Here is a 13,753-nt window from a genome sequence, read left to right on the forward strand (position 1 = left end):
AAACTTCGGGACTAGTTAACCTCAAATCAGTGAGCTTTTCACCTTTAAAATAATATTAGGAACCTAACAAAAGACTTAAATTATCCTCTTAGCTAATCATGATAGTAAATAAATCTTAATGGAGTAAATCTCATTATCTTAGTGAAAGATGATCCAACTCCAAAAAAACTCTTAAGAATATATCCTAAATCTTATCCTCTCAAAACTCGCTCCCACTTGACTTGTGCTTGCGCTTACGCTTGCATTTACACTTAAGAAGAAAGAAAATGGAAGGACTAAAAGGGTTATCTTCATTTTATATTACAGCCTTAATATTTTTTTTATTTTTCCCGCTAAAATTTCAAAAATAGGAGAAAAGGTTAATTTTTTTTATTAGTACATATATATTTATATATATATATATATCTCTCAATCCTTCTCTTCTTCCTTTCCTTCACTTTCATCCTTTACTTTCACCAAATAATTTCAACATCTCTTAATCTTAAATTAACTTCTCTCTTAACCCTACATTTTAAGTTCTTAATACTTGCCATTGTTCCATTGGAGTGATTCCCGACATTTTGAGCTGCATTTGAACGTTGTAATTTTAAATTTTGAATTTCTGATTTTTCCCGCCCAGCACGATTTTTGAATTTCTGATTGTCGATTTCTTTGTAGTGGAGCTCAGTTTGTGGCTTTGTCAGGCTTTATGGCCCTGTGTCGGGGGCAAAGATAAGATTTTTAAAGGCTGCCCAGGTTGTATTTGATTATATTGTTACTCCCCTGCATTTACTTCTACCAACCTTCCCCGCCATCCATGGGGAAGAAGAAGAAAGTCAAAGCTCCTGTGAAGTTGGTCCCCGCGGTGGATACTGATGATAAAGATGTGAGACATCGTGCTCCCAGGGCCCCCTTGATTCCACAGTGTCAGTCGGCCCCGCAGGGTGTCACGGATTCGGCGGATTCAAAGTCCACTTCTGGGAACTCCTTCGTTGTGGAAGGATATTCCCCGAGTGTTTCCCAGACACTAGGGGAGGAGGACACCATTTCAGTCAGCTCTCCGGGGAGCCCGCATAAGGCTTCCGCGAATGATGTTCCAGAAGCGTCTGTAAAAACGCCATGGACTAGCCTCTTCAAGGATACCAGAGTGCTAGAGCAGGGTTTCTCTCTTCCTGTGTTTGAAGCGCAGCAAGGGCGGTTGAAGTTGGATGTGGATAACGTTGTGACGGCTTGGGGCTTCTGCTTAGTGGGGTTCTTCGCAGGAAAATTCCCAGGCAAGACAGCCCTCCTCAAGCTTTGTGATTCGTGGCAGGTACCCTATCAATATTTTGCGCATTCCTCGGGATGGCTTGTGTTCAGGTTTGTGGATGAGGCATTGAGGGACAGCGTGCTTAGAGGGGGGCCGTATTTCGTCTTCGGGGGGGCTTTGATAATGAAGACGATGCCAGCTTGCTTTGAATTTGATGATATGTTTTCCAGCATTATGCCAGTGTGGGTTAAGCTGCCTGGGCTACCTCTCGTCTGTTGGAACCCAAGGGCTTTGGGTAAAATCACATCAATAGTGGGCAAGCCGATTTGCACCGATAAGGTCACAGCTACGAAAGAAAGGATATCGTTCGCTAGAGTATTGGTGGAGGTTGATGCATCCAAAGACCTCCTTCGGTCTATTGAAATCCAGTTTCCCACTGGCAAAATTCGGCACCAGAAGGTCATTTACGAAAGTGAGCCCAAGTTTTGTTCCTCCTGCCGAGTTATGGGGCATACCGTGGGGAGTTGTAAATCCACTCTCCAAGCTGCTACGTCCAAAGAACAGGCCCCAGGAGCTCATGATGGGGCGATGGCTGACCCGAGCGATTCCCTGCAGGGGTGCTCGGGTGCCCCAGGGATCAATGAGCCCAGGCCGGTTCCTCCCAGTGATGATGTTGCTGAGACTGTGCCGAGGGTGTGTAAGCAAGGCCAGCATGAGTGTTCCATGGATAAGCCGGATCCGGGGGACCCAGTGGCAAACAAGGAAGTCCAGGCTCATTCCACGATGGATAAGCATGAAGTCCAAGGGGAGGCTCCCTTTCAGGTGGTTAGCAGGAGAAAGAAGAAGGATGCTAAACAGGTTGGTCTGGATGAGGTCCCTATGCCTGTTGGAAATAATGCTCCTAAGCCGGTTAAAGATTTCAAGGGCCGCAAAGGCAAAGGCAGATCTGCTGAGGTGCTTATTCCCCTCCCTAAATCTGATAGTAAGAAGGACCACGCCCGCCCTTTGTCACAATGAAGATCGCCTCGTGGAACATTAATTAGGGGCTTTAATATGCCCCTAAAGCAGAATGGTGTGCGGCACCTTCTGAATTCTCATAATATTGATGCGGTTGGTATATTGGAATCCAAGTTAAGTCTCTCTAAACTTCAGCGAGTTATGAGAAACAAGTTTCCATTTGCATGAAGCTAGTACGATTTTGGTGATATGGAATCCGGCCAAGGTGAATATTATTCCGTTGGATATGACCCCCCAGGCTATCCATTGTCATGTCACATGTAAGGTTTCCTCCTTTTCCTTACATGTAAGCTTTATTTATGCTTACCACTCGATTATTAGCAGGAGACCCCTCTGGGATGATATCCGTGGTTTTGGTTCAAACCTCTCATCGCCTTGGCTGCTCATAGGGGATTTTAACAATGTCCTTTAAGGATGATGAAAAATGTAATGGGCTGCCTGTGTCATCATATGAAGTCAAGGACTTCCAGTAATTAATGCTGTATCGCTGCTGGTCTTTCTGATTTACCTTCGATGGGGTGCTTTTTTACTTGGAGTAACAACTCCGTTTGGTCTAAATTGGACACAGGGCCTTGGTTAACAATAGCTGGTTTATTGCTAATGTCTTTGGGCAAGCGAATTTTCCTCCCCCTGGTTGCCTTTTGGACCACTCCCCATGTATTGTATCCTTGTGGCAGCATGATAATGTTATGCGTAGGCCCTTTAAATTCTTTAATATGCGGTCTGCCTGAGAGCTTTCAAGCTCTTGTTAATGAGGTTTGGAGCCATGATGTGACTGGGACAAAGCGATTCATCCTTTGTAAGAAGCTTCATCGTTTAAAGGGGGGGCCCCTAAAAGAGCCAACACGGCGAATGCTGTGCTTAAGGAACCCCAGCTTGCGCTTCATGATCAGCCGCATTGTCCTGATTTGCAAAGTAGAGTGGCGGAGCTCAGGAGATCGGCTGTCTTCCTCAGTGAAGCCGAGCGCCATTTTTATTTCTAAAAAGCTAAATGCTTGCCATCTAACAAAATTCACCACTCAACTTGTAAGTTATCTTACAAGAGTTTCCCTTGTTGTTCGGTCTCACAATCTAACAAGTTAATTTTACTTGTTATAAACTCGATTTCAATAATTTACTAGTCCCAAGCTATTTTTTTTATTTTTTTTAAATAAATATTTTCTAATTTACTACATTATTTTCAAACTAAGAGATAAAATTATTATAGATTGTTACAATGAGTCTTAAAGCATTGCTTGGATGTAGGGCCTCAAGTTAAGGGCAATGAAGCTTAAAAACAACAAATAATTATTTGCAAAGAAGACATGAGGGCTTATTAAAGGTATTGATCCACACTTAAACAATAAGTTTGTTCAGAGCTATTCTAAGATGGCTCATTAAAGGTATTGATCCACACTTAATAGGTTCGTCGATGAGCTTTCGTAACAGGCCCCTAGATGGTAACATACATGCTAGCTTTGGTCTTGGATTTATATACTATTAATCATCTTTCATGTGTAGTTCTGGAGGTTTTTAGTAATGGTAAGGCCATCTCCAACGCAAAGCTGCCATCCTCGCTAAACCAAAATTTGGAGAATATTTTTCACAATTTTTGTTCCAACGCTATTCCTTACCTATCAAGTCACTCTTCAAATTTTTGTGGAGTTTTAAATGACTCCCTACAATTGAGGAGTCATGTTTTGCTCCCTACATTTTTTCAATGACTATTTGTTGAGGAGTACCGGTGAGGCAGCATGAAGTGGCTGCAACAGAGAAGGAGCATCGGCGAGGCAACGTGAAGTGGTCGTGACGAGGAACAGCGAAGAAGGTGTGAGGAGAAGCAACGCGATCGCGATCGCGACCGCAACGAGGAGCAGTGGAGAAGAAGGTGCGAGAAAAAGTAGCGCAACCACGGTGAGGAGCAGCAGAGAAGAAGGCGGAGGAGAAGTAGCGTGGTCCAGCTACCATCAGCAACGGCAGTGGCTCCCTCCTTTAGCATCTAGTGTTTGTGATTTAAGGAGCACAAATTTTTATTATGTATTTTGTATCAATTTTGTATATGTTAAAGTATTGGGTTTTAATTATATTTGATAATTTTTGTATTTGATTATATATTTGTTTGTATGAGAATATTTGATTAATTTATGTATTTAATTATATATTTCTTTGTATGCAAATATTTGATTATTCATTTCTTTATATGCGAATATTTGGATTATTCATTTTGTGTGTATTTGATTATTTTGTGTATTTAATTATTAATTAATTTTGTTAAATAATTATTTTTAAAAAATATTAATAAATTTATTTACAAATATATTAAATATTATAAAATTTTAATATAGTCACATTTATTATTAAATTATCAAATAAATAATAATTTTTATAATAATAAAAATTATAAATTAGATAAAATAAATAAAATTATAATTTATTAATAAATAAATGAGATAGAGTGAAATAGAAAAGAGAATACAAAATGTAATTAGAGCACGCACAATTTTCTAAGCAAAATCAGAATAAAGAATGAATTATTTACAATATAATAGAGAGTAGAATAAGAAAGACGATTAGAGATAGTCTAAGACTATAAAAGTTAAGTTAAATACTACCTAAATTTGTTTGAAAATTCCTTTCTTTAGTATATAAATTAAGTAGGGTAAAGAGAATTCCTTGAATGAGAAAATAGTTGTAAGAATTGAGTGTTAAAAATACTCATAAAAAAGTAATCATAATTAATTTTTCATTTAAAAAAATTATTTACACTTATAAAACATTACAAATGCTTTTATATTTGTTTTAACACAACACGTGAATTGATTTAAATAATGAAAATGAGAAATTAAAAAAAATCATTTAAATCGTACAATTACAAAAGCTCTTTCTTTCACACGAAGTAAGGGAAAGAGAAAATTAGATGCATGCACACATAAATAAAGAGAAAAACAAATAGCAAACGCATTGACAGATTAAGATTAGGGAACATCTTAACAAAGGCAAGGCTTTTTCATCTTTTACTTCAACTAAAACAGCCATCGGCCACTCCGCAGATATATCCAATTCTCCAGTACTCTTCTTCTTCTTATCCAGAACAATAACATTACCAGTTTGAGAAAGACAAATTATGCTTATTCCTTCACTTCACTCCACTCCACTCCACTCCACTCTACAACCCATCCATACTAAGGCTTACTGCTAGTCAGTCACCAACAAACAAACATTCCAAGCGCCAAGGGGGACCCTTTTTTTTTAGTCTCCCAAGCTTGCGCTCTGCACAGAAAATAGGAGAAACAAACGCACTAACATCCACCACAAGATGATCTACAACTTATACTACCAGCACTTGCTCCTGCAGGAGAGCTGGCGACTGCACTTTAAACACCTGCTTGTTCGCAGAGATCTAACAGCTCCAGGGTCTGCAGAACCCACAAGTCAGTTTCAGTTTCACCACAATAAAAAAATATCGATACAAGGAAAGAGAAAGAACACACGCATCCACACGACCCTCAACTCAAAACTGGATTTTTCATCATACCTCGGGAACTGAGAGCTCGAGTCGAAACTTGGGGCCATCATAATGATGCAAGACTGGCCTGAAAGCATCTTCCTCCAAGGCCTTGCAGACTCTTCTAACACGGATTCTCACCTAATTCATCAGAAAAAAAAAAAACAAAAAAATCATCAGTTTCATTTGTAAAGAGCCCATTTCCGTAAAACACCATAGGAATTGTATAAGACAACACTGCACTTCAATTTCAGGGCTGCAGAGTGCAGCATCACTTGGAGAGAATCAACAATCAACAATTAAAGTTCTTCACAGAGTCAGTTTTACCTGAGCAGGGAACCTTGATTCTCCCTTGCATTTCTTATCTTCCCAAGCAGTAGGGTCAATGTTAGAACCCCCAAAGCTCGCTGCCTGCATGATAAATTTTTGAAAAACAATTGTCAAGACTGCTGAACTAATCAATAAATTCTAACTTTACCAAAAGGAGATGGAAAATTTCTAGGAAGGGTCGCCAGCAAAGTTAATTTAAAAACAATCAAAGCAATACCCATAATCCTAAATTTGATCATACAAGAAATTTGGGAAAAAGACTAAGAAGAGCTACAGAAGCCAGTCTTGCTTTATCATCCTGATTTGAATAATTAAGATTTCCAAATGTAAGATTGTCCAACAAAGCTGAAAGAAAGGCAATTAAGAGAAAACTAATTGCAATTTGACTTGCAGTCTTTGTACCCTAAGCATAGCAGAACAAGCCAACAGAAGATCTAATAAAGAGTAAATGACAAACCTCAAAGATACCATGCAACTGATGAGTCGTATAGTTATAGAGAAACAAAGGCAAGCCTGGTGTTATTGCCCGCACAGAGTCTCTGTATCTTGGTGGCAAACCTACAAAACAAGTGTAATAAAAGGAAGAAAGGATAAATTTTCTACAAGACTACTTGTAACTGAAAAAGAAATAAATATGATTAAGACCAGCATAAGTTCATGTCCAAAAACTACATTGGAGTCCTTGAAGAATGGGCACAATCTCAATCGCAAGAATACAATTGGTGCCAGGATAATGAAAGCCGTAGACTCCAAGTCAACTCCCAGACTGGTGCTAAATGTGAAATAGGAGTAACAAAATACAATGGCTTCTAGTATGTTGACCTTTCAACATCTTAATGGATGAAACTATCCATTTAACAAATGATCCAAGTAAGACAAGTTTATGATAAATATATAAAATAAATGTAAACAGAAGATTACCAAATAATTGTCGCTTTAAATCTTCCTGCATTGTGTCATTGTTACAAACAAAAATGTATCCACCAAGAATCTCATTCCTTGGAAGTGTCTCAGATGCAGGCAAAGTCTTGAACCTTTTATCAATTGCACTTGCATTGGTGTTGTCATTGTTGCTATTGTTGCTACTGCTGCTGTTGCTATTGCCATTGGCTTCTTTGCTTTGGCTATTGACACTATACTTGCTTCCAGTCATATTCCCTACAAGGTTGACATTCCCCTTCTGATACACAGCATTTATACTGTACATACCAGTCCTGATGGAGCTCTTGCTCACATTTTCAGTCATTTTTGGGTCCAAATTTAACATGTTGAAGTTAAGGCTTTCAAATTTGTTGTCCTCCTGGAACATCATATTATCTTTCGGCCTTATGTCAGCAGGGGCCTTTGAGAGATCAAGGTTATTCCTTCGCTCACCCTTTGCTCTAGTCTGTTCAGCTAGCTTAGAAGCAGCCATGAACCACTTATGATCCTCTGAGACTTTTGATTGTCCTCGAAGCTGATCACCCAATTGCCAAAAGCTGTTGATGGTATCCATTCTTACAAATCCTGATGAATAACATGCACAAAATTTCTTTATGAGATAAGTATGATGAAACACAATAGAAGTGTGAAAGGAACATATATTTATAAAATACAGTCATGCCAAAGAAAGAAACTCTAACGTATATTAGCAGGGAAAAAACCATGTCCACCAAAAAATTGGGGGTGAATTTGTTGAGAAAAAATATTAAACTTTTACCAAATAGTTAAAATTAATTTGATAGTAGATTCAATAGTTTGACAAGGCAAAAAATGGAAGATAAGGATTTAAACAAGATGCACTGATTACTGATACATACAAAACATACTCGCAATGGGGAAACTTTTCAGCAGTAATTAAAAATAATAAAAATAAAAATAAATTGAAATTTTGCTTAAAGGGGTAAAAGAAATTTCTCCAAATTCCTCCAAATCAAGAAAAGCGTAAAGGAGTAAAAACTCGAAATGAACGAACTGAGAATAAACGACCAACATTCTCCTAATTCCCGGAGAATTTCAATCAAAACTGAACAACTTTTCTCCTAATCGAGTCCTGCCCTACACAAACCGCGCTCTAAGCCAAAGTCAACAAAAAGGTCAACACAACAGCTTGAAATTGTGCGAGATGGGACGTAACATTAATGATCAGAAATACAGCAAGCTGATTAAGTCATAGATAACCACATACACAGCTTCAATTTGAGCCTTGGGAAAGAACTTAAAGCAGAAATTGTGCGAGATGTGGGGACCCTAAAGAGCACAAATACAGCAAGTGCGAGCACTTCATGACCTAGTAGCTGATTACATCGTGGATAATCACACACAGCGCTTCGATTTCAGCCTAGAAATGAAATTAGAGATCTTGATCTATTCGATTCTACCGGTTGTTAGAAACCCTAGATTTGTGGATCTAAAGCTGGAAAGGGGGGGGAGAGAGAGAGCACACCTTTTATCTCTGCGAAACTCCGGAAGATGCGACAGAGTGGCCAGTGGATTTTCCCCTATTTATAGGAAGCTTGCTGGGTGAAATGGCCACGGACTTGTACTAATATTACGAAAATGCCACTGTGCCTTGAAACAGTGCCTAGCATGTGAGCAACTGGATCTTACTTCCACGCGATTTCGAAGCGCGTGGAAAATGTCTCGCTAGTTCTGTATAGCGCGTGTCTGGCACGCTCATACATCAGAGTGGGGCGGTCAGAGTTGTGCGTTGTGCTGGCCACTTGAAACAAGGGGTCGCATTTAGAACTGCCGGCGACGCTTTTAAATGTTTTTTATAATTTGGATAATGTTAAATGACGGGTCGGGCCGTGCCGTGCCGGGCCGGGCCTCCCTTACCGACACCTCAAATGATGATATAGATTACAAGAAGGTCGACTGGGTATTTACATAATGAATTTAGTGTTAATTTTTTTTTTTTTATTTTGATATTTGTTTTAATTTAGTCATTAAATTTTTATTTTTATTTCAATTTTATTTTCGACTGAGCAAGCATGTGCTGCTACTTACGTGATACGAATATATCAAATAACAAACATATCAGCAAAAACAACATTTTTGGGCCTACTCGTCAATGAACACGACCAAAACGATATTGTTTTATCGTGCTGTTTTTCGTCTTCTGTAAATCTGTTGTTGTTTCAATAAAAAAGAATTAAAATAAAAAAAGTTACTTTCTTGGAAAATAACAGCTAGAGCCCACCTCTGTCGTAGAGACCATTGGAAGCCCAAGCCCATCGACTTCTTTCTCAACCTTGTCTTCGTCCTTCGATGGCAGCGACAATGGGTCCACCGACATGGCAAAGGTGGCAACAATTTTTGGCAACCCATTTCCGAAATGGCAAGAACCCACCACCAGCTCGAGTCCAAGACTTAACTCAAAGCTCCACCCAATCCTGCCACTACTCGGTGCCACATCTTCCATTGTTGCCACGTCAGAGAAATACAGGCTGGGGATCAACAATTGGGAGGGTGTGCTGTCTAAATCGGTCTCTACCTTACCAACCCAAGAGTGGTCTATTCTCCAGTAGATCATGGATGACGTGGACAAGCCCTTAATGGGCCTCAACAAATTGCTCCAAATTGGCGCCCTTATCTTTGTTCTTCCTTTTCTCGTGTCCTTCACTGTCAACTTCCTTATCTTTGAAACCCTAATCGCAAAAAGGGAAGGGAGTTTTATGCACAGACAAAACGACATCATTTTGACCTTGCTCATTAACGAGCAGGCCTAGAAATAACGCCATTCTTGTTGACGTGTTCATTATTTGACATATCAACTGTCATGTAAGCGGTAGCACATGCAATGATGTGACAGTTTATATGGAAAAAATTAAAACAAAAAGTAAAAGTTCGATAACAAAATTGAAGCAAGGGTTAAAACAAGATAAAATTAAAAATTGACCTTAAGTTCAGAATATATCAATTTATTCGACCTTATAACAATGATATTGAAAAAGAGTAATCCTATTCATTTCCAATAAAGATGAACAGGGATGATGTGACGGTCTATATAGAGAAAAGTGTGTAGAGTAATGCTAGTCAAATTTTGGTTGTTGGGTGTCCTTTCATATTCCTCAAACAAATACTTCTCTCCACATGAATTGTCACATCACTACTATTTATTTATACAGAGAATGAATAGTATTACTTTATTAAAAATTAGATCTATGTCTAACTAAGGGTAATTTGGGGACAGGAGTTCTCTAACTAAAGATTAGTTGGCAAATCTCTATCCTCTAAAGGTAATGTGTCCATGTCCAGTGTTTCTCCTCGTACATTAAATGTCTATTGTCCTAATTAATCCAAGCTTAATTGTGGTGTTGTTGGTATGGATAAAGTTAAACTCTTGGAAACCTATCTAGGCTTGAGGTACATTGCATTTACCACTAGTGGTTGGAAGGCATTATCTTATTAACATGAATATGAATATGGATAATGATGAGTTAATAAATGGGTTTTATTTATTTATTTAAAATTAAAATAAATTTGAAAAATTCATGTTCGTAGGATATAAGTATAAAACCTATTTTGAACATTTATTGAATGAGTATGTAAATCTATAAATAGATAACCCGTTATCATTCCTAAAATATGAAGTTTGGATTTAAATTATAATCGTAAAATTTTATATTAAAAATAAAGTAATAAGAGAGTATATATGGATCGATCCCAATCTCAAGTGACCCGATTCTCAATCCAAAATCTCTACGAATTTCAATCCTGATTCAAATTGAATGAACACTCTTACTTTCAAAGATTAACACTTAATAACTATAGTTTAGTTCTTTTTTAGGCAAATTTAAGGAAAAATGAACATTTTGACATAATGATAAGGTTATTTTTATTTTATTTTATTATAATTTGAAGGTCATGGGCACAGATCATACAATGATTTTTTTGATTGTTTTTTAAATCAAGATATATTAGAGATATTTTTTAAAAAAATAGGGTTTTCTACACCAAAACTAGTGTTTGATTGAATAATATAATAGATAGATGAATTTAAATAAAACATAAACTTGCCAAGAATTTAAATTAATTAGACAAAGTTTTATATGGACTTGATTTACTTAGAAAAGATGGACTGAGCCAATCAAAAACAAATACCTCATGTTGCCTTATGACCTTATTGGATTGGTATATTGTCTACGTAGACATGTAAGAAAATCCTATTAAAAATTACATTTCAAATAATTTTATTTATTTTATGCTTTTAAATTTATATATTTGTTCTCCTGTCTGCATTGGATTTTTCCCGAAACGAGCATGAAGGGGGGTGTTTTCCCCCCTCTCATTTTATCCGTGTTAGACAAATAATATGTTATTCGACGCGGGCAACATAATATTATTGTTTAAATTTATAAACCCTAAACTCTAAATTCTAATAAAAAATACATTTGTCAAAGTCTCAATCAAACTTATATCTTAACAATCTATTTGAAAATCTATAAGACCTTGGATTCAAAATTTTGATTTAAATTTTTAATGAATTCTTGTATTTAAAATAAAAATTGCTAGGATTAGAATTCTATTTTCTCTCACTCTAGAACCAAAATTCTAATCAAAATTGATGAAAATTATTAAATAACAGAATTAAAATTACTTCCTATTTTGTCTACAATACATTCCTTGAGGTTTATCATCTCCTTGAGATTTTATCATCTTCTCCTTTTCCTTCTTCATCTTAGTAATATCGATTTTCTCACCAAAAAAAAAAAAAAAGGTTATATAAGTAATGCCTCCACATAATTTTATTTTTGGTACTTCTTATTTTAATTAAAATTATTTTACAATATAAAAGTATGTGATTCTATTTTATTTATTTTGTAAAGATGGTGCTTAAATGTTCAAATCATATCTTTAATGGTTACGAGTTATAATCAATAACGACGAAGATAATGATGATGTTGTGTATTAATTTTTATTTTGATTGAGTTTAAGAGTAATATCGATAACATTGTGGTTTGACAACCAACTTTATTTGTAAAGTCTTAGAAGGTGTTTGGCTTACCGATTTGACAATGTATAAGCTATTCATTTAAGTAGTATTTGTTAACCAATATATAGATAAAAAAAAAAAGTGAGATATAAAAAGTATTTTGGATAAAAGTGATTTCCATTATGTTTGTTAAATTCATCTAAAAAGAAATCATGTGGTTTCTTATCTTGAACTTTTCAGATAATTTTATCTCTCACATCCCTTCGAATAAGTTATTTTAGACTTTACAGATAAGTTATCTTGATGCAAACTTATTTTACTCATTTTAACAAATACTATCTTAGCTTATAAGCTATATAGCTTATTTTGTTACACGTTTGGCAACATTTAAGAACTTAAACGCTACCCAATTTTTAAACTAATTCAGTAGCGTTTTCCAAAACCTTTTTTCCCCCCGCTTTTTCAAAGCTTCTAGGAGCTTTTTACATTAACCATGTAAGGGTTTGTTTGGCTAAGCGGTTTAACCGCTTATAAGCTATTCATTTAGCTTATAAATTATGTAGCTTATTTTTTTAAGTCTTTGGGAATCACCAACAGCTTAAACGTTAATTTACTAGCGTTTGACAAAAGCTTCTCACCCTCAACTTTCCTAAAAACGCTCTTACAGAACTTATTGTGTTAACCAAACAAAAGACACATTTGTCTTCACACAACTTTTGAAATTCCAATCTACCCACCTTTGTTTATCTACATAGCTTACTGTCTTCGCTATCACTGCCTCCCACTAGCTGCGATTGTCGGCCACCACTTCCAGCTCCATAGTCGCCATTGGCCGCCGCTTGCAGACCCGTCACCATCGTCGTCAGTTGTTGCCTCTAGCCTCCATCACCCGTGTCCGCCGCTTCCTCCTTCATCGGTTGTCGTCCATCATCTCCACCATCCGTTAGCCATCTTCCGCAGCTTTCATCGCCCACGACCACCTTTTTGTGGATGTATATATATATGTTTTTATATGTAACATATATATATATTGTATTAGTATTTTTTTAATAATTATATATAATTTATCAACAACTAATGATAAAATTTTATCATTAGACATTAATTTATAATTTAATTTTATTAGAAATTAGAATTTTTATGCCTTTTATTTGTATTATTATTTAACAACATATATATTTTCGTCTTTTTATCAAGTTTTGATAGTTTAAAAGCATCCTTATCAAAACATGTTATCAGTTTAAACGTTATCTAACTTAAAAGCTTTAAACCACTTAAAAGCTGAGCAGTTTAAAAGCTCTTTAAAAAAACACTTTGCCAAACAGGCCCTAAATTACTCATTTACCCTCAAACAAAACACATTTTTTCAACTTCTACCCTCTTCATCCCTTAGCCTTCTATGTCATTGTCGTCGTTGCCAACAGACCCATCTCGGGTCGCCACCTTTAGCCAAACCCATATCCGTCGCCCGTCAGCCTCCATCTTCATCCATCCATCAGACCCTTCTTTGTCACCCTCGTTTACTCCAGTTTCCACATTGACTCCCTTCTACCTCTGTATTTCTTTCCCTTTGAAGGCAAGATTTCCTTTCTCATTTGGGAAAGATCTGGGTTTCAGTTCCGATTTCTATGTCTTCTGTTTTGCTGAATATTTTCTAAATGTTTTACTTACCATTGCTATTTTCTTTTTTATACTATCGTTGTGAAAAGGAGAAAATTATTCGTGTTTCAGACCCCCAAATCCATGGCTCAAATGGGTCGCAATAAGAGGAACAAGA

The 13,753-nt window shown here is 36.6% G+C and overlaps 2 protein-coding genes across 2 annotated transcripts in view; one reads left to right on the forward strand and one right to left on the reverse strand.

Moving 5' to 3' along the window:
* Positions 1 to 5,211: 5,211 nt before the first annotated feature.
* LOC127800344 (B2 protein-like) lies at positions 5,212 to 8,534 on the reverse strand. Its single transcript, XM_052334912.1, has 6 exons — positions 8,485 to 8,534; positions 6,981 to 7,565; positions 6,517 to 6,617; positions 6,057 to 6,140; positions 5,760 to 5,870; positions 5,212 to 5,640 (listed from the first exon to the last, which is right to left on the reverse strand). Exons 2-6 carry the CDS (start codon positions 7,552 to 7,554, stop codon positions 5,599 to 5,601), a joined length of 912 nt encoding a protein of 303 aa, XP_052190872.1. The 5' UTR covers positions 7,555 to 7,565; positions 8,485 to 8,534; the 3' UTR covers positions 5,212 to 5,598.
* Positions 8,535 to 11,741: 3,207 nt separating this feature from the next.
* The window catches only part of LOC127800347 (50S ribosomal protein L27, chloroplastic), a 31,034-nt gene continuing 29,022 nt past the window's right edge, over positions 11,742 to 13,753 (forward strand). Inside the window, exon 1 of the mRNA XM_052334914.1 lies at positions 11,742 to 11,745. The gene's annotated coding sequence lies outside the window, so the exon portion shown is untranslated. The remainder of the gene's footprint in view (positions 11,746 to 13,753) is intronic.

Source organism: Diospyros lotus, chromosome 4 (assembly GCF_014633365.1).
Source record: "Diospyros lotus cultivar Yz01 chromosome 4, ASM1463336v1, whole genome shotgun sequence".
NCBI lineage: Eukaryota > Viridiplantae > Streptophyta > Magnoliopsida > Ericales > Ebenaceae > Diospyros > Diospyros lotus.